Source organism: Nicotiana sylvestris, chromosome 11 (genome assembly GCF_000393655.2).
Source record: "Nicotiana sylvestris chromosome 11, ASM39365v2, whole genome shotgun sequence".
In the NCBI taxonomy this organism is placed as follows: domain Eukaryota; kingdom Viridiplantae; phylum Streptophyta; class Magnoliopsida; order Solanales; family Solanaceae; genus Nicotiana; species Nicotiana sylvestris.
Window position 1 is genome coordinate 158,430,544 of NC_091067.1, and position 21,839 is coordinate 158,452,382.

Genomic DNA, 21,839 nt, shown 5'->3' on the forward strand with positions numbered 1-21,839 from the left:
CATGCAAAAAACCTAATTATACAAAATAATTTACACAAGCTAGTTACCTAAGATACTATGAGAAGGAAATTCAAAACACTGTTAAGAAATGGAGAGTATGTTGTCTAGATAAGGCCTATGTGCTCAAGAAATTTATTGAGTCAGTCCAGCTTCGGCAACATATAAAGATAATAATTATGTATAATAACTAAGCAACTCTAAAGATGCAGGTTAAACATGTAACTGAATACATACACGGTCTTTATCCAGACAATAAACCCAACCAGTAATTTCAGGAAGTAATTACTGCAAGCTTTGAGAATCTTGCTCGACTAATAGATGAATAGCAGGTCTTGATAGAGTAAATGATTTCAAAGGTGTTGATTGTGTAAAATAGAAAATATTATCTCTTCCAATGATAAAAGTGCATAAGTAAGACATATGGAATATATCAATGAGCAAAGAAGGAGACATAAGTTAAATATGAGCAAAGTTCTAACGTTCCAATAACATGGCTATTGGCTACTAACTGACATATATTAAAGTACTCAACATTTCATACCTTTAAGATAGTAATCAGAAATAGTAGTTTGGTCCTGAGTGTTTATTTTAATTTGAGCAATTCATACACTCTTATTTATACCCAACCAGAAAGGCTAACTAAACAACTCAGACTATCCAAATCTTTACTTTGAGACAAAGAACGAAAAAAATCAAAGCTCTATAATTTACAGGTTATACATTAAAGATTACAGTCTGATTATCAGTTTATTGAAGCTCAGTGAAGTCAAACTTATAAACCTTCAAACAATAGAGCCGTAATAAAAGACCCAACACGATAGATCAACAAACTAACTTTTTTAACTATGCGCTTACCTTGAAAGAGCAAAACGGAGTAGTGAAGAACGTCACCGAAGTTGTGAAGATGAACAAATTGTTTTGATCTTTATGCTCTGTGTTTCATAGAAACCCAGCTATAGAATCACAACAAAATACCTAAAAAGAACTTTAAAAACCAATGAGCTTGAGTTTTATACCATGCAAAGGATTATATGTTATTGGTACCTACTAAACCCAAACCAATAATAAGAAGAATAAGTTTTAGTCAAGATAAAAATGAACCATCAAATAAAGTGCTTATTTCATGACCAATTGGTTCTGGAATATATGAATTTTTTTTAGCTAAATAAGAACTGCAAGATTTATTCATATTAGGTTCCTATAACTATAAGTATGTATAGCTGCAATTAAACAAACTACAAGATGACATAGAAGTGGGTAAGCAGGCATGTCCAATGGTCCACTCTACTCTCAGTTACTATCGTTCTTCAAGTAAGAAAAATTTAAGTTTATGTCCTTGTCTCCATTATATAGGATGTGGAAAGGTATTCAAGAAGGAAAACTGCAGAGGGCAAGCTACCAAGATACAAAGTTCTATACTACAGGGATCAATACATCCTTAAACACATGACAACCAGCTTTAACTCAAACTTCATTCATATTCCAAGGCGAAACTTTGTCAAGTTCTCAGTTTCGAGTAGTAACAATTCCAAAGGGTATTGGCATGTGCAAATTAATATTGTGTGTAAATTTAAGTATCTCTAAAGCTAAAACAATGAACATTACCTTTTTCAACTAAGAACACTTTTTGAATGATCTAGGACATGCCTTTGACACTTTTAAATAATGTTGCTTTATTACAATTTTTTATTGGCATCTCTAAAGCGTTGAAAAAAGTACAGAGTCATACTTAATCGCAATCTGAATGCCAAAATAATGAAAGTATAATTTCTTAAAATATTATTCTTGCGTAATATTCTCTCGGGCAGCTTATTTTTTTCGATTGTGTTGTAATATTTTACCATTTTGTAAGCCCGAACCAATATCAAAGTACCAGATACAACATAGCTGGGGAAAAACTTTTTAAACCCATGCAATTACCCTGATAGAGCAAAAGTGCAGCTGGCGGATGACGATGTTACCAGTGTTACAAGGAGATGACCAAATCACTATGTTATTCAAGGAAATCCAGTAACAGATGTAACCTTCGATTTTAATCTTTTTTGAGAATCTCAGTAGAAGTCAAAATTTAAATTTTGGCAAAACAATGTGCGAAAATCAAAGAGAAGAAAGTAGCAAAAACCAAAGAAAAACAGAGAGGAAACAAAGCAAATCAAAAGGATTTACTTTGGTAGAAGAAGCTTGAGCGGCGAAGAACTATGCGTCGAATATTGAGGAGAGAGAAAATTGTTCTTCAAACTCGGTAGCGGTGATTGCTACAACATAGGTAGAAAATGACCTACTACATCTGATCCGAATAGTTAACAACAAATAAGGACATAATAGACAATTTAAAGCAAATAGCACATCAAATGACCAGACTGCCCTTGTCATAAGCAGGCATGTTGACGGAGAGCTCTCTGCTATTCCCTCTTCTAAGAAGTAGGAATATGTGAATAAAGTTGAATTTGAGAACCTCATGGGTCCAGCTCAATTCCCTCCGCAATAATTGCAAATTGTGTGTGTGTGTGTGTGTGGGGGGGGGGGGTCAATTAATGGATTGCTAGCATTAAGTGTAGTCCCATAGATTTCAAAGATAAATTGAGGTGTGCCATCAACCATTGAATCATCTATGGCCCTCACCCTAATTTTATAACTCAGATTTTTTTTTTAAAAATAATCTCAATTAACCGTAGTATGCTTTAGGCACGCCATTAAACTATTACAACTACGAGTACGGTTCTCGTGACGTGGTTGTGATAACTAGTTTTAAATTAGATTAAAAATAGGAGCACCTTTAATTTTGCCCCCTTCAAATATATACCCTTTTCTTTAAAATAATTTGAGGTGTGTCATGCTTAAAATTTATAATACATGGCCCTCACAAAATTAGATCAAAAGCTAACCCTTTTAGAAAATAATTTGAGGTGTGCAATACATAAATAAAATTCTATAATTTATGGACCTCATATAAATACAAAATTAGTTTTGAAATGCCTTGAACTTTCATAGTTTGCTTTAGGCGCGTTAATTAAATAATTATCATAGCTACGGGTACGGTTCCCGTGACGTAGTCGTGACGCTTAATTACTAAAATTCGGGGGGTACATTTATGTGACCCGATCACAATTTAATCTTTAAAAACTAAACATATTGTAGATCGTGGGTACGGTTCCCGTGACATGATTCGCAATATGTAATAATAATTATTAAAAGCGGTTATAAGGTTTAAAAAATGCACGATAGTTTAAAACATGTAATAAATCAGATAATTAGGCCAATTTTAATAGTTTAAGCGATCGTTCTAGAACCACGGAACCCGGGAATGCCTAACACTTTCTCCCGGGTTAACAGAATTCCTTACTTAGAATTTCTGGTTCGCAGACTTTTAAAATAAAGTCAATTTTCCTCGATTTGGGATTTTAAAAAATAAACCGGTGACTTGGGACACCAAATAAATTATTCCAAGTGGCGACTCTGAATTTAAATAAAATAATCTCATTTCGAATAATGTCACTTTAATTGGAAAAACTCCTTATATTACTCTCGGGTGGTAAAAAGGAGGTGTCACAATCGCCACCACTACCAATCACCACTAGTTACTACTCTGAACCACCACCATCAACCAAAACTACCACCAGCCACAGCCTTTAATCGGCATTCACCCATTAGCCATCACCACCACCAACTATCATATTTTAAAAAATTATATATTTTATTGATAAAATATTAGATTAATTAGTATTTCATTTGAATTTTATATTTTTAAATTTTCAAATAAAGATAAATTTTATACATTCAGATGTTAAAAATCAAACAGTCTTAACCATTTAGTATTCAGATCTTAATACACATCTTAATATTCAGATGTGTATTCAGATACAGATATCTTAATCTTAATAAACATTTTGATATTCATATGTGTATTTAGATTCAGACGTCTTAATCTTAAAAATATAAATAAATGAGGCACACACCCTATGAGTTATATTACTACTATTATAGAAGCGGCTAAGGAGAGGAGCTTGGGGTCGTTAGGGTTATTTTAGGAATACTAAAATTGTTTTAGGGTTATTTTGGAAATTGGACAAAACAAGAACTATTTTAGCGACAGACACGTGGTTTCCTGTTCTGACGCGTATTTTACCCTCAAAAAGATCGCCCCCACCCCCAAACTGGTTTATCGCAAGTTATACTGAACATCTCCCAAGTCGTTGCTTTTCCTTGATCTTCTCACTTCGTTGGAATATTGTGGTAATTATTTTTCTTTCTTATCTTCTACTGCTTCTACGAGGGCTTCCATCTTTCATAGGATATTAGGTTCCAATATTCAACACATCATCAAAAAGTGAAATATTAATCGTAAGTGAAATAGGGTATTAAACCCAAAGATAATAGTAGCAATTTATTCTTTTCAATTGGATGCCCTCCGAGGGGACACAAATTGCACAAGTTTCCATTAATATCATAAGGAGGGATTTAGGGATCAATATAGAGACGGTTGCAATTTCTAAAAATCAACTTCAAGTTTCCATTAATATTTTTTACATTTTCCTTTGAACTTCTTGTTTTAAACTTTAGTTGGGTTTTATTGGTTTTAGCGTAGTTCTGAGTTAAAGTTATGATTTTTTTTGAAGTTTTGAGCTATTTGGTTAAATGGGTTGGTTATTATTTCTTGAAATATTTAGTTGTGCTTCTTGGTTTGTGTATTACGTGGGGTTTTGATTAATTTTTTTTTCCTCCTAGAGTAAGAGATGAAATTTCCACTCCCAGAGAAAAGCCATGATTTTCTTTGGATTCTTTCTTTATCTTTACAGAAAATGAAGGATTACAGCAGCAGAAATTAAATACTTAGCAAGTATCATTTGATGTGTTATAACTTCATGTTTCACAATTTTTGAGCTATTCTCAGTTATACTTTTTCCAGGCATGTAAAATTTTCAAGGGACAACGATACACCAATAGGCTGGTCGAAAAGCTAATTACTGTGCTTTGATGGAGATCACATGTGAAAGACCAAGACATCATGAAAATTCGATTTTGATGTATTTATCAGTGATACCTACCTTTACTCTACTGATGGAATCACTGCTGCATATACAAACATAGCAAACTGGATTAGACTGAGATAGTAGGCCTTGAATTATTTCGATGTAAATTTCTTCAATTCAGACTGAGTCATTGTGGTTATATGACTGTTTATTTCCATACTTGGTGATCACATAATTGCAGTGGATACAATAATCTAACACCGAAGATTGTCCCAATGGATAAAGCATATGGATACAATAATCTAACACCGAAGATTGTCCCAATGGATAAAGCACCCTCTTATCCATTAAGAGCATTTATAAACACTATGAGTTGCTCGCATCTACCCTCTTATCCATTAATTCAATGAACCAAACACATGATGTTTCAGTTGCCAATTCAATATTATCTTAGAATAGATTTGCTGAAAATACCTTGTCATAAGACTTAACATGTACGACATCATAAATATTAGGTTGTTTCTCCATCTGTGCAAAAGCTTCGCTAATAGTTATTCCCGAAATATTTACAAGCATTAAGACATATCACATATATGATTAACTAAACTAAACTAAACTGCAACAACTACAATTCAACAAAAAGGCATCCAATACTGAATAACTAATCAATCAATTTAGAAAATAAAACATAATAAGACAAATTCATCAACTTATCTAACAATACATATTTCAAATAAGTTATTTAAAATTAATAGTAAATCTATATTTATATATTCCAAAAATTTGCTAAATTATGAAATTAAGGACACAACTAAAAAGACACTTTTCAAATAAGTTATTTAAAATTAATACTAAAATTATATCAGTATGTGTTACCATAAAAGTATATGCTTATACTATAAAAAGAAGGAGAAAGAGAAGCAATGAGGATAATTCGATATTTAGAAGAATATGCATGTCCTTTAAATTTATGTTTCACAAGATTGACAAGATATCCATATAACATTATCAACAATGGTTGTTAACATCAATTACTTTAAGAAAAAAAATGAAGGAAGTTAGTCTGTGGAATATGTAGTTCATATCATATGAATACAACCGCCTGTATAAATTTATCCAGGCAAACACATTAATTGTTTAATTATTTTTTCCTTTATGTAGTAATATTATATATTTATTCTATAAATTTCTAACACGATTATATGGAAGGAATGCAAAAGGGAATTGTGACACGTAATTCATGGTGGATTGGAAGAGAGAAAAATAACAATAAATAATTAAATGTGAATGAAGAAACTTGAAACTTGATCTTATATTTATGCTCCTCATGACTTGAAACTCTTCTTGTGCGGATTAAATTATCTCTTTGATTTCCAATGCAAGATACATGAAATTACATATCTAGTATGAGGACATTTTTTTTGTTTTTGCAAATAATAACATAAAGAAGGTAAAAACCATACTTGTTACTTTGTTCTGTTAGACGGATGATACTCATCTAGGTCTCCATCCTTCATGTAGGTTAAAGAGTTGCTTTCTTCAAAACAAAAAGTTGCCACCGTTTCATTAAATGACTTCATCGTAGGCGTGAGTTTTTATAGCTGTTTATAGCCATTTATAGGATATTTAAATTATTTAGACGGGTATTTTGGTAATCTAACTTTTTAACTATGGGCTTCCCACTTTTAATATTTAATATTATTGAGTTTGCGTATGAGGATTTTTACAATATTAGTACATTTAATCGGCTATAGGAGCTTAAATCTCTATTTTTCAGGTTCACATATCAAGTTTGCAATGAAATTTACATGTTGTCGAAAATTAACTTAAACTGTTTTTTGTTAAAAACCTGTACATTCATATGCCTAGAACTTAAACTATATTATTCTTATTATTACTCCCTTGTTTCAATTTGTTTAAACTTATTTGACTCGACAAAAAATTTAAGAAAAAAGATATTCCTTCCTTTTCGATTTATGTGAACCTGTTTGACTAGACACAGAGTTTAAGAAAAAATGAAGACTTTTAAAATTTGTGGTCCTAAACAAGTCAAAAAGAGGTCCAGAGAATTTGTGTGGTTATAAAAGCTTCTCATCAAGGGTAGAATTATAAGCGTAAGCAAATTTTTTTTTCAAATTTAGAAAGGATCATTCTTTTTGGAACGGACCAAAAAGGAAATAGGTTCACATAAACTGGAACTGGAACGGAGGGAGTAAGACTTTTAAAACTTGTGGTTTAAAATAATTCCTAGATATATGTGTGACTATAAATCATCTCATTAAGGGAAAATAAAACTTTTAAATTATTTTAAATTTAGAAAGGTTCCATTTTTTGAATTAACTAAAAATGAAATAGTTTCATTCTTTTTGAATTTGGAGTAATTATTATTATAATTAATTATTAAAGCTATTGGTTGTGTCACGTGATTCTCACGTGCGCAGATATTTTTTAAACATTTACCAACACTAGCTCAACAAACTGAATAATCAAAACCGAACAACATTACTGAGTACTAATCAAATCGATCAGTGTTAAGATCTGCAATGGCTCAGTCTCAGGTACCTCAAATAGCAATTCTTGGAGCTGGCATATTTGTCAAAACTCAATACATTCCCAGATTAGCTGAAATTCCTCACCTCTTTGTTCTCAGAGCTATTTGGAGTCGCAGTGAGGTAATTAAACTTATTTCTTGAATTTTTATGGAAACAAAAAATATTCTCCATTTGTATGGATTTGTTTGTGGATTTTAGTTTCTGGGTTTTGATAAAAATTGGAACTTTATCTAGTCTAGCTGTGGAATTATTTAATTATTAGTTTTAGTTTTTGGGGTTCATAAAAATGGGAGCTTTGTGTGTGGAATATTGTTTTTAGGTTGTGTTATCTAGAATTAATAATAAATCCCCTTTCCGTTTCATGGATTAAGATATCCAGATATGATAAAAATTTACAGCTTGTTTGGATGGTCGTTAACTGTTGTATTGTATCGTATTGTTACTTTAAATACGATATTTGTTTTGATTGTTACTTACATTTTATTGTATCGTATCATTAAATCTCTCGATACATGACGACGAAATGTGCCACTTTATGTAACGATCGATTTAGTGTGGCTGCATCATTACCTTGTCTTTTTCTCCCAATCTCACACTTAATTATTGTTAAATAATTTTATTTTATTATTTAACCTACTTTTTTATATGATAATTTTATCCCGTATCATAATTTTTCTTTATAATATTGCAAGTTTATTCTTCCTATTGCTGGTTTGTGATATCATGAAACAACGACAAACGACACAATCTATCCAAACATTATATTCATCAAACGATATAGTACAATACAATACAATACGATATATTATGAAACGATATGTAACAACCATCGAAACAATACATTAAGTTCTATGCAGTGACGTTGTAAAAATACTTAAAATTGAATTACAGGTAACTCTATTGCTAAATAACCTGCTATAAAAGGTTAAGTTACACTGATAGTTTAATTCATTACAGTGTCATTGTACATAAATTAAATCCGTATGAAAAATTGGAAACAATATGTAGTCTACCGCTGTTGCATTTTCCTTGGCAGCAAGAATTGGTTTGTTTGGAAACTATAAGTTATACACTATAAAACTTTTGCTATTTGCACACATTTGTTAGTGGATTTACTGACTAAATTTGATAAAAATGTAAACTTTATGTAGTCTAGTGTAGCATTTTTCTTGAAAGTGAAAATTGCGTTGTGGAGAAAATGCAGGATATTTTGCTAGTGGTTGTTTGCCGATTTTAGATTGTGGGATAAAAATGTGAACTTTATGTAGTCTCGTTGGTGCGTTATCTTGAAAGTCCGAATTAGATAATAACTGGGTTTCTTTGTGTACCTTTCTCTGAAGTAGTTGTTATTCTTAGTCGTGATTGTTACCTTTATGTTTGTTAGGAATCTGCCAGAAGTGCTGTTGAAATAGCACGGAAGCATTTCCCAGATGTGGAATGTAAGTGGGGAGATGCCGGGCTTGAAGATATCATTAAGGATAGTTCCATTACAGGTGTTGCCGTTGTTCTTGCTGGACAAACCATGGTATATCTCTCTCGTTTGTCTATATGCTTGTATATATCACCAAGTTCCATATACATAAAGTAATTAATGTTAGTCGCGTGTATCTTATATCCCTGTCTCTATTTCATTTCACGTCAAGGAGGTAATCATGGAGTAGGAAAGGAAGTATCATTCATTTTCTTTTTTCTGTTAGTATTCTGTTCAAGTAAAAGTGCATGGATATGTACAAGGAAAAACTCAGTAGCTCTTTGTAAACTTAGGGAATGGGAAATACAAGTAATGCGCCAGTATCATATAATTTAGCTTCTTACACTCGAGTGCCAGAAAATATAAAACATCTGTGTTTAAGTCTATGCGCAGGTTCAGCTTTCCCCTGAAAGCATCTTTTGTTCCTTTCCCACCCAGAGGCGTATCTAGTGTAAAAGCTATGGGTTCGGTTGGGTTCAACCGAAACATAGCTTTTGCTCATACCCTATATTTTTGCCTAGAAAATCATTAAATATGTACAAACAATAAATTTTGAACCCATTAAATTAGATTGAGATGTGGTAGAATTGTGAATCTGAACGCATAAAATTTAAATTCTGGATCCGCATCTGCTCCCACCAGATAACCCAAAATATACATGTAGGAATAGAATTTCATAACTTTCTGAGTTCCTTCTTCGGTTTTCTGCCATACCAGCCCGACAAAAGCTCTTAAGACCTTAACCATATACGGCACATATTCCAGATCTGCAAAACCACCCTACAGACCTACACTGTATCAAAGATGATTAACTTCATCTGTAAGATTACACATACAACATCTGCTGCCTAATTTAGAACCTCTTCTGAAGGTTATTTTGTGTCAAGCACGCTTCATGGGTTGCTGTCTAGCAGAAACCAACCACTTTTGGGGGATATCGCAAATCCAAATAAATTTCTATGGCCAATATGATTGCTGGGAGGAGGGGGGTTGGATACTATCTTATAGGCTGATAGAATTTACCATCTCTTCATGGTCTCCTTCCATTTACGTGAATTTGGAGTATTCTGCCTCTCTGGAGTCACTGTAATAGTTGGCTGAATCTCTCTGTTTCCCAATCCTCAACAACATCTTGACGATCAACATTAGATTGATAAATTGCAGTTAGTTCTGAAAATTGTGTTTGACATTTGAATTAATTCATGCAGGTGGATATGTCATTGAGGCTGCTTAAGGCAGGAAAGCATGTCCTTCAAGGTAATTGTATAAAAAGTTGCAATAAATGGTGTTGGAGAAGTTCATTTTCTAGTAAAATTTCAAGTTTGTTACCTTGTCAATGAAGCAGGACAAATACTTGCTTTTCATCTTTTCTCCTTATCTCTTACATTTGCTTCTATGAACCATTTAAATAAATTGCGTAAAGTTTAGCTCATATCTGTGCGACGTGCAATCAACTAACCATTGTGTATTTGCATATCTTCATTTACTTGGCGAAATTGGGAACTCCAGAGAAACCAGCCGCTGCAAGTAAGTAAGATGCATTTTTATTTCATTGAACTTATGTATGTTGCTCTGTTCAATTTATTTCTGTTTCAAGTGCAGTTAACTAACCAATCTTCTAGCATTCTTCCTATTGCAACTTGTTCAACCTTAAATGTGTTCTACTACAGTACTCTTAGTGACGACTGATATAAGAAGTTTAACATGTCTCGGTCTTGAGGCTAGTGTAAATCTTTTTTGAGATTCCAATTAAGACTTTGCGCGTCTTACATTCAAAATCTTGTTTTGGAGTTAAATCTGAACTTAATAACCTTGCAACATCCTTCAGCAGTGGACTGAGGCCAGGGGAGGGAAGGCACATAGACGGTACTCTTTCTTACTAAATAAAAGTTATATATTGCTTGCAAAAGCACCAACGAGGTGCAGTACATGTGAAAAAGCACAGTTACTCTCTAAGGAGCTAATCATTTACATAGTTTATAGTACACCAGAAAACAAAACAAAAACATAAGCATCTATATTTTTGGTCGTGCAAAGCTTCCATTTTCCTTTGAAACATCTGTGATCGCATGCCTCCCCAAAACATTCCATAAGAGACATGCAGCGATAGTTGAACTTCTTCTTGATCTTCTGTCCATGCCAACGAAGAAGAGTTTCCTTCACTTCCTTGGCATCACCATTGTACTCCAAAAAGATTAAAGACATACTGCAAATTTACCAGCTAAAGCTGCAACTAACAAACAGATAATCTGGTACTCACAAAAATTTACAACACATAGGAAACATCTATTGCAGATATTTATGAGTCATATTCTCAAGGTGCTGGTGGTGCTGGGGCGGGTGGTGGTGGCTGGGGAAACTCATAAGACCGAGGCGAAGGCTGAGAAGGATCAACAAATACAAATGGAGGAAACTCCGGAAAATCAGGGAAGTTCCTAGCCACACCAATTTTTCTCATAGCGTTGGCGGACAACCACAATGAATGCGTATTATAAGTTAGATGTTGCATCTGAATGTGTTCTATTCTTTCCATTTTGCTCGTCACTCGTTCGTCCAACCTCTCCGTTCGTTCGTACACCCTTTGAATATTTTCCGTGTAACTCCGAGCTGACGGAGGCGGAGGCGGAACAGGCTGAGATACAGGATCAACAAATACAAATGGAGGAATCTCCGGAAGATCAGAAATTTCCCAAGTCATAGCAATTTGTCTAATCATGTTGGAGTGCAACAAAAACATCTGACTAGTGTAAGATAGTTGTTGCATCTGAATTTGTTCGTATCTGTCCAACTTGCTCATCACGCGTTCCTCCAACCTGTCCATCCGTTCTACCAACCTTTGAATTATTTCTGTGTAATTCTGAGCTCCTTCGTGTGGTGGAGGAGGCGGCTGACTTGGTCCCGCTAAATCATTTGGTCCCTCGGTAGGTACAACTCGAGGAATAGGCTGAGACGTAGGCTGGACAAATACAAATGGCGAAAACTCCGGGAGATCAGTAAATTCCCAAATCATGGCCATCTCTTTCATCATGTTACAGAATGTCCACAACAACCGAGTACTGTAAGTTAGATATTGCATCTGATTATGTTGACTTCTAACCAACTTGCTCATTACTCGTTCCTCAAACCTGTCCATCCGTTCTTCCACCCTCCGAATACTTTCCATATAATCCCGAGCACTTTGTTCAGATGGTGATGCTAGCTGCTCGTCGCGCAGTTCATCCTCACGACCTGGTAACTTATTTGGTCCAGTTGTCATTTCCATTTTCTTCCATATTCTTCTATCAATCAATTCATTCTGCATTTTCACCAAACTCTCGGAGTTTATTCCCTTCTTCCTCAACAACTTAGTAATGGTGGAAGGAAACCTAACAGTTTCTCTCCAACAAGCAGATTTGATATTCGCATTGATAATTCGACCCAAATCAATAGGCAACCTAGTATGCATTGCATACACCAGAGTCAACTGATCCACACAAATCTCCGAAGCATGCACATTTGTGCTCGGGATCACTCTACTATTAACAAAACGCAACCAGGCCCGCGCTGCAAACCCAATATTCTTGCTTTTACAGCTGATTTTAACTCCATTTTCATCAACTGACCAGTTAGCTCCATAAGGACAAAGAATTTCCTCAATCTCTTTAACGGGCGGATCAGCTATTACTAATCGGGTCGACGAATCGTCAACCGGTATAAGACCGTAGAGATTGTTAATTTCTTCAGGAGAAAAATCAACAAGTTGTCCTTTAACATAAGAGAGATTGTATGTTGGATTTAAGTTAGCATAGAACTCAAGAACTAAATCTGGGCTGTAATCTCCGGGTGGTTTCACAAACCCGGCCCACCCGTAGAAATTTATGGTTCGGGTTATGTACTTTTCTTTATCTCCGTCGTTTTCATTGAAGTCCGTGCCTTTTTCTTCGATGAATTTTGGAGTCATTTTTTTGACCTAGAAAATTTACTACGACTGCTTTCAGTTCTTTAGATGGAAAATATTAGGGTTTTTGACCTTTATTTGTTTCAACTTGTTTGTTGAGCCATTCAGATGTTGCCACGTGGAACTATTGGCTTTTGGATTTCACTTTTCACACGTTTTGAAGCATGAGATATTTTCACTTTTCACACGTGTTGAAGCATGGGATATTTTTACTGCACACGTTTCGACAAAACAAATCAAATTTAGAATTTCTTTTGACACATGGCATTTATTGCACTTCACTGTTACACGCTTACACATATATAGTTGTTGATATTTCACTAGAATATATATATTTATGGAGAATTAGTAATCAAGTAGTTAAAATTACTATACTACATTAGAATTGTACCCTAATATTAGTTATTTAGAACTAGATAGATGCCCAAAATTTATACATACATATATATATATATATTCAACGATTGACCAAAATATTAATAAATAAATAAATAAATAGAAAAATGAATAAATTAATATTTTTTTTGGTATCCCACTCGGTGTCCGGTTATCCACATTGGGGCCCGACTAAATCCGGATTCGCACCAGGAAGTTCCACATTGGGGGGTAAAATGCTCACTAACAAAGGCGACTCCATACCCATGGTTCGAACCCGAGACCTCTGATTAAAATGAAGGAGAAATAACCTATTATTCATTATTATTAATATTTTGCATTAACTTAGATCAATCAAATAATGATACTTCTATACGTATGAGATTATTTTGGCCTAATAAATTTGTCCATTTAGATTTATCAAGGTGATATTTATGTATCTGCATTTCACCTATATATATCTGAGATTGTTGTATTAATGCAGCTGTGGACGAGGCAGAAACAGCATTGACTCACTATAATTCTCTAAGCGCCACACTGACTCATCAACCATTATGGGCTGTAGCAGAAAATTATCGCTTCGAACCTGCCTTCATTGAGGTGCTTGTTACTTGTGTTTCGATCTTATTTTTCATATGTGGCTAACTGGATAAATTAGTAATTGTATTGTACAGGGCAGAAAACTAATTTCTGAAATTGGAGAGATGATGAATATCCAAGTAATCGTTGAAGGATCAATGAATAACTCAAATCCTTACTTCTCCAGCTCCTGGAGACGCCAGTTTGTTGTGAGTATTTCACTAAATGATACATTAGCTCTGCTATCTAATAGAGGAGGGGTAAGTTACACACTACCCTCCACAGACCCCACTTATGAAATTTTACTGGGTTGTTGTTGTTGTTATCTAATAGCGGGGAAAAGGTTCTTTCAAAATAAAATGGCTTCTTTCGTCATAGTACATGTTAAATAATCTTGAAGCTAACATTTCGCACAAATAGAATAGCACTGAATAGTTGCTTGTAACATCTCTGGTCACTAAGTTTTCTTTTTCGTTGTAGTCTTAAGCATAATGGAAGCATTTTCGAGTTGTTAAGCACGTTGCATGCGTTTCTTTCTCTGTTTCAGTTCAGACTCATTGACTTGATTTTTGACGATTTCATTTGATTTCTTCAGGGTGGTTTCATTCTAGACATGGGTGTACATTTTGTAGCTGGACTAAGGATGGTAATATTGTCATCCCTTCCGGATCTATTTGGCGATAGCTATTTTTTAAACATATTTCAACTTGAAGACAAAACGATGTTCTTTACATTTTGGACGTCACTAATTACTAGTCAAAGCATCTTCAATTATTTATTATCACTATTGTCCTCTTCAAATGTGCAGCTTGTTGGATGTGAGATTGCATCTTTGTCAGCCATGAATTCTCATGTCGATAAGACTTTGCCTCCTCCTGATAACATTTCGTCTATGTTGTGAGTTCTATACTGTTATCCTGATACAATTAGACCTCTCTATAACATCATCCCTATATAAGTCAAGTTTTTCTCGGAACCAATTTTTATGTAATCTGATAAGTCAGTCTTCTATAACTTCTCTATAGCAGCCAATAAATATCGAAATAAATGAGATTGTTATAGAGAGGTTTCACTGTATTAGGGATTTAATTTTAACAAAGTTGAATGTAACCTATGATCACCTTTTGTTCTCTCTAGTCAACTGGAGAATGGGTGTTCAGGAGTTTTTGTGATGGTGGTATCTTCAAAGTCACCAAAGGCAAGTTCAATACTAACTAGATTTTTTTCTCCAGAAAGTATTTTCTATGACAACATATCTGTAGAGCGATGATTCTTGATTAATTGTACTGTTCACATCTTTAGATAATCTGGCGAGTTGTCGGTTTGAATGGGGTGCTGCAAGTTGAGCGTGGTAACAAGGATGGAAAACATGGCTACTCGGTAATTGGAAACTTTATTCTTAATCCCGATTAGAACGAAATGTAATTTTGTCAAACTTCTTTCCCTTCACAAAGAACAATGGTTTCAATGCAAATCTCACAAATCTGTTCTGTCTTTAAATTGCTGTCCCAGATTCACCTTCATATGGCTGATGGTCAAAGCAAGAGCTTCTTTTATCCTTTTAGCGGGGTCACTGACGAACTGAAAACATTTCTATCAGATGTATCAACGGCCAACCTGAAGGTAAAACGCTTCCTAAATTTCTCATTTAGTGTGACAGGAGGTCATGGGTTCGAGCCATAGAAACAACCTCCTGATGCAGGGTAAGGTTGCATACAATAGACTCTTGTGGTCTGACCCTTCTCCGGACCCTGCGCAAAGCGGGAGATTAGTGTACCGGGCTGCCCTTTAGTGTCCTGCAAATTAGCTAGTCAAATTGATTTGTGCCTCTGTACATACATTTTAAGTCACATTGTTCGGTATGCTTATTTGGCTGTGGAAATGAAAACGACCAGTCCTTTTCCATTGATCAATAACCATGCTTGTAATCCTTTGATTCATTCTTTACCAAATTATGTATGATTGCAGTGATTTACATTGTTCATGTGATTTGCATTCCAGAACATTTTTGTAAGGTTTTCTATCGTCACCATATAAGATTTCTTTTGTGCAGAAGGACCATAGTTCCCACATCGATCCTCGTCTCTCATTTGCTGAAGGTGCTCGTGATGTTGCTGTTTTAGACGCGATGCTCGAATCAGGAAAGAGACAAGGAGCTCTGGTCCAAGTAAAAAAGTTCTAGTTTTACGCAGCCATTACTCTCCTTGAATATGTCGTGCACATGATTGTTGATCTTTATACCATGGAGCGGATACGCTAGTAGGAGTAAATGATTCATATATAATATGAGGCTACCAAAAAAAAAAAAAAAAGGATCGATCGAGAGATGTCATTGTCTCTAAACTCTTGAAGATTTCTAGGACAAAGCCATTGTACATTATTTTGGACCCTATTGTCAAGCTGAAAAACCTCTTATTCTTTGAGATCCTTTGTCTTCCAGGGTTAGATGGAAGAAAATATGGGACTATGTAAACAGAGTGTAATATATGGGCTGTAATTTGTGTACCTAACTTTGGTTGAAGCTAAATAAAAGGGGAGAAATTCAAAATTGCCAGATTTACAAGTGGTCGTTCAAAAATAGTCACACTTTCAAAAGTAATCAAAATTTAGCCACTTTTCATGTAAAGATAAATCTGAACGAGAACACAGTTCAAAATCCGGAAAATACTCCAGTATATTATACTGGGTTCCAGCATAAGTATACTAGAACTCCAGTATAATATGCTAGAGTTCCAGTATACTTATGCTGGAACTCCAGCATAATATACTGGAGTTCCAGCAAAGTATACCGGTCCAGTATAATAAGCTGTAAGTTCATACACAGGTGCTCGAATCTCTAGTATATAATGCGGGAACTTTCCGCGTGTTGGAGTTCTAGCATAATATGCTGGAAGTTCATACACAGATGCACCGAACTCCAGTATATTATGCTGGACCGGTATCTGTTGCAACAAAATAGTGGCTATTTTTCAATGACTTGGCAAAGGCAGATTATTTTTAAATGACCAATCCGAAAATTGGCTAGCCCGTGCTATTTTTACAAATAAAAGCAGTGGCGGATCCAGAGTGTAACCTCTGGGTTCACGAAATCGAGTATCTTTGGCCCAGCCTTGTAAATGTATTTAAAAATTCATAAATATGTATAAATATTTGATTATGAATTCAATTATTATTGTATATTAGTTTAAGGTCATTGTAGGAACCTATAAACATGAAATGTTGGATCTGCCTCTAATTATAAAAGTGATGAAAAATAACTGTGATCCTAGATGTACATGCATTTATTTTAGTTTCCAGAGATAGGGCTGTGAATAAGAAATTGTATCCACACGGAACAAGTGAGAATTTAGTTTATGAAAGATTTATATCATACTAAACAAGTAATATATACCTATGAATTTTATGACGAAAACTAATAAGAATCAAAAGCCTCAACCTTTACAAGAAAGTGACTCAACGAGTATGGTCCACTTTATTTCTCCAGATATTTGAGTAAAAAGGCCTAGTCGTTATTTTGCCAATTCAATTGCTTCTCTCATGATACACTCCTCTTTTTGTCGTACTCCTTTTCTCCTCAATTCATAGAGACAAAATGTAAAATTGGTGCCAACAATTCATCGCCGAGGAAATATTTTGGCTATAATCATATAGTCGTCATTCTCCTATGAGAAAATAATTATTTACTGCACAATTAAAATCTTATTGCATTTCACCAATAAAGAGAAATAGATTTCTTGCTATAAGAAGATAACAAGGAGAGTAGATAGGAAGAAAATGACTTGTATTTAAACCAACCACACCTAACATCAATTTTCCCTCATAATTTTTAATTATCTGTATAGGAAAGTGACTTCGAGAGACAAATAAATAAAATTATAGCCATTTTCTTACCAGAATCATAAGAAAATTGATTGAGAAGTGAACAAACAGCACATTACTAATTGAGTCAAGTAGTTGATTTTGGAGCCATTTTGAAAGCAATCTCACATATCAAGATTATTGGAATTGAAAGTTGAAAGTATGGACCAATTAAATTCCTTCTTTATAAAATTTAATTTCAGTTGGGACAAGTTATTGTTTTTTAAAAAGGAAATGTCCTTGTATTTTAGAGAAATAGGGGAAATAAAAAGTTGTTAGGAACAAGGCATTCTTATTATAGACTCGTTCTTTTTACATGTGGACTAACTTCCCCATGTACATGAAGTAATGTTCTCAAATAATTTTTTTAGAAGTATAAATATAGCGATGCACTATGTGATAGCCAACATAAAAATAAAAAAATTAAATTATTCTATATTTTAAGATGTTATTCTCCTCAAAGATAGATGCAACAGGTAACGGTTTCTATGAAACCTAGTACCTTCGACGCGAAGCATAAATTTATAAGTTATTGTTATCCCAAAGTATTGGCATTTCCCATAGAATTCTTTTACAAAGGCAATATTCAGTCCATACATAGGATGATGGAAGTAGTGAATCACTTTAGTGAAGTTTCAGGATTGGTGGCTAACATGGAGAAATAAACATTTTCCTAGCAGGAATGGATGAGGAAACTAAGCAAACAATCCTAGGTAACACAGGGTTCTCAGTGGGTACATTGCCTATGAGGTATCTGGGGTTACCTTTAACATCAAAGAAATAGAGCTAAGTAGAATGCCATCAACTAGTGGAGAAGATTACAATGAGAATTAAGTCAGGTTATACAAAACAATTATCTTATGCAGGTAGACTGCAAGTTATTAATGCAGTGCTATTTGCAATATACAACTTTTGGGGAGCTGTCTTTATACTTCCTCAAAGTATTATCAAAGAAGTAGACAGGAAATGCAGGGAGAATCTCTGGGGCAGCACAGAAGGACATAAAAAGATGGCACTGGTAGCATGGGATCTATTATGCAGACCAAAGAAGTATGGTGGGTTAAATATTAAGAGGTACAAACTGTGGAATATATCATCTGTTGGTAAGCTGATATGGTAACTAGTGACCAATAAGGAAGTGTTATGGGTAAGATGGGTGCATAGAGTGTATATGAGGTCATGCAGAAACATTTGGGATCACAATTTACCTGCGGATTGTAGCTGGTATTGGAAGAAGATTAATGGTTTTAAACATAGCATGGCTCAATGGTACAACGGAAACACATATACCCTTACTAGTAATGGAGCTTATTCTGTTTCTAGCAGTTACAATGCAATGCTAGGGCATATGTCAAGATGTTGGGAAACGAATTTGGTATGGAGTAGAATGATGCTACCTAGGCATAGATTTGTGTTATGGTTAGCAAATCAACATAAAATGCAAACAAAGGGAAGACTGATACAAATGCACATTCCAATCACAGGAGATGCTGAGTGTTGTATGTGTAACTTGGGAGTCCTAGAGACACAACATCTGTTTGGGGACTGCTGTTGGGTAAAAAATACGAGAGATACAATGGCTAGTTGGGCTGACATCAGACTACCAGATATAGCAGTACGAGAGATACTACCGTGGATTAGAAGGAGGCATTGGAAGCAATTCAGGAAGGAAGTTGCAGCAGCAGTCATAGGAGCAATAATATACCATACCTGGCAAGCTAGGAATTGAAGAATTTTTAGACAAATCAACTTAAATATGAAATTTTATGTAGGCCCAATAAAGAAAGAGCTTGTAGAAAGAATGAGCATATATGTAGAGTCCAGAAGAGCAAAACAATATCCATTGCTGATACAAAGATTGTGTAGTTAGGCAGTAGTTCAGTGGATTTTTCTTTCCTTTCATGGTGGATGAAGTTATGTATTTAGAAGGTTTTGTATTTTGAGGTCTTGTTGTACTGGGTCGAGCTAGTACACTTGATGCTCTTAGGATATAAAGCATTTGGTTTGTTATGGTAATATTCACATTTATTACAAAAAAAACATCGCCTAAGATGTAATGTATAATACATGGGTGATTTGTCAATAACACATAGGTGATCTATGATTTCACCATGATCTTCCACTTTATAAAAAATGATTATGGTAATAACTAATAAGTGATTAACTGGAGATCATTTAGGCGATCATAAATAATACATGATTGATTCCTAAATAACACTTAGGCGATCTATGATTTCAAATAACATGATCTCACAATTTATAAAATAATAATCCTGATAATAACTAATAAATAACCTACAGAAGATCACTTAGGCAAAATCATAAATAATACAAGTGTCATTTTAAGATAACAATTAGACGATGTATAATTTCACCGGTATGTATGATTGTTTAATTTAAAAATTAGATATTGTTCATTGATTGGTTCCACAAGTAGTGTGACAAAGACCTATAGCAATACCTCTCGATAGCTGATCCAATAAGCACATATATATATTCTCTTTCACAAAAAAAAAGAAAAAAGAAAAAAAGAAAAAAAAAGAACATATATATTCTCTTAATGGAACGATATGGACTTAAGAAATCGAGAATTTATTTAGCCGATCGAGCACAACTTCCTTGGACATAGTAATGGTTGTCTTATTTTCTTAAAATATATCTTAATCTTGAAAATATACTCCTTCTGTTTCAAATTATCTGTCGTATTTCTCTTTTACACACTCCTTAAGAAAATATTAAATATGAGATATTTTGACTATTTGATCCTTATTAATGTCTTAAGATATAATTTCTCTTCATTTAATATTTACTCATAATTGAGGTATTTATAGTCTTGAAGAACAATTAATATTAAGGATAAAATAGGAAAATAAAAATAATTTAATCTTGAACTTCTAAAATAATAAATAATTTGAGACAATTATTTTTAAAAATCACGACAGATAATTTGAGATGCGAGAGTACTCTTTAGTCTTTCCTTAAAATATGATTCACGTTTTCAGTCTAGCGTAACTTGACAACCCCAATAACTGAGAACTAACTTAAGCAAACAAGAAAAAAAAAAGAAAAAGAAATCAGATACCTAATGAACCAATAATACGTTTATTATAGCAAGCATGTGTTAACATCACTTTAGTCAAACGTTGATATTGTCCATATCATTGAATATGATGGTGAGTTTTTTTACACAAAATACAAACTTTGCCATTCACGTAATTAATCCAATATCATCATTTTTTTTATAACTATCAAATATGTTTTGTTTATAGCTTCAAACTCGATGGATAGTTGATCCGTCCCCCTAGCTTTATTCGCACCTGATTCACCAACATATAGAATTTGACCCCGTGACGTGTTGCTACACGTATCTTATTCTCTTTGCGAGAACTTCCGGATCGTAGAAGCATTCAGAACGGGCTCCACGTTCATTTCGTTGGCAGAAACGATCCATTTCATTCGGGGGCTCGGGAACTAAAAAACGAAGTCTTATGACTTGAGAATGAATGATAGATAAATAAGAGATAGATAAACGATATAGGACATATGGTCCACTTTGAAAAAGGGTGATATATGCAAAATGTGATACCCTAACAGATCACATTAGGTTTCTTCTGAAGATTATATGCAGAACTGCAGATTACACAACCATGTAATCCAAGACTCATTCTACAACAAATTATTGTGTACGTTTTATTTAATTTCTACTTCAGCCCCAGAACTTTCTGTTAATTACAAGTATGTCCATACCAAAATTTCTACTATTCTGCTCTTGTTATAACTACCCAAAACAACTCTATTGTCCTTTTCAACTGCTTCTTGAGGTAAGTCATCTGTTTTTCCCTCCTTTCCCCCACTCTTAACTTTTCTAACATGCTAAAGAATTGGAAAAAAATAATAATCAATTTTTATATAATTATACTTAAACTTTCTTGCTAGAGTAGCTTACTTATTTTCGTTATTTTTCTCCATTTCTATACTCAATGCAAAAGTTGTTTTCAAGATATTTGAAAAAATAGTAATTCTTCTTCTTCTTCTTGTTACTATAACAATAATTTTTCTTGGAAGTCATCATCTAACAGTAACAAAACCAACTTTTT

At 34.0% G+C, this 21,839-nt stretch overlaps 1 protein-coding gene across 2 annotated transcripts; it reads left to right on the forward strand.

Moving 5' to 3' along the window:
• The first annotated feature begins 7,451 nt into the window (after nt 1-7,451).
• On the forward strand, nt 7,452-16,447 carry LOC104223588 (dehydrogenase FPY6). 2 transcript variants are annotated; one of them, XM_009775046.2, is made up of 12 exons: nt 7,452-7,642; nt 8,907-9,047; nt 10,202-10,250; nt 10,503-10,520; nt 13,790-13,905; nt 13,980-14,093; nt 14,480-14,530; nt 14,693-14,781; nt 15,022-15,082; nt 15,187-15,264; nt 15,397-15,507; nt 15,938-16,447. In XM_009775046.2, exons 1-12 carry the CDS (start codon nt 7,514-7,516, stop codon nt 16,064-16,066), a joined length of 1,086 nt encoding a protein of 361 aa, XP_009773348.1. In that variant the 5' UTR covers nt 7,452-7,513; the 3' UTR covers nt 16,067-16,447. The 2 variants fall into 2 exon arrangements, with proteins under 2 accessions (XP_009773348.1, XP_070018595.1); XM_070162494.1 differs by having other exon boundaries at nt 15,941-16,447.
• The last annotated feature ends 5,392 nt before the right edge of the window (nt 16,448-21,839 follow it).

Excerpts from the sequence above, each read along its gene's own strand:
- LOC104223588 (XM_009775046.2), top strand. The coding sequence starts at position 7,514 with ATGGCTCAGTCTCAGGTACCTCAAATAGCAATTCTTGGAGCTGGCATA. Across the intron at positions 7,643-8,906 it reads CTATTTGGAGTCGCAGTGAG|GAATCTGCCAGAAGTGCTGT; the intron begins GTAATTAAACTT and ends TATGTTTGTTAG. Across the intron at positions 14,782-15,021 it reads GATAACATTTCGTCTATGTT|TCAACTGGAGAATGGGTGTT; the intron begins GTGAGTTCTATA and ends TGTTCTCTCTAG.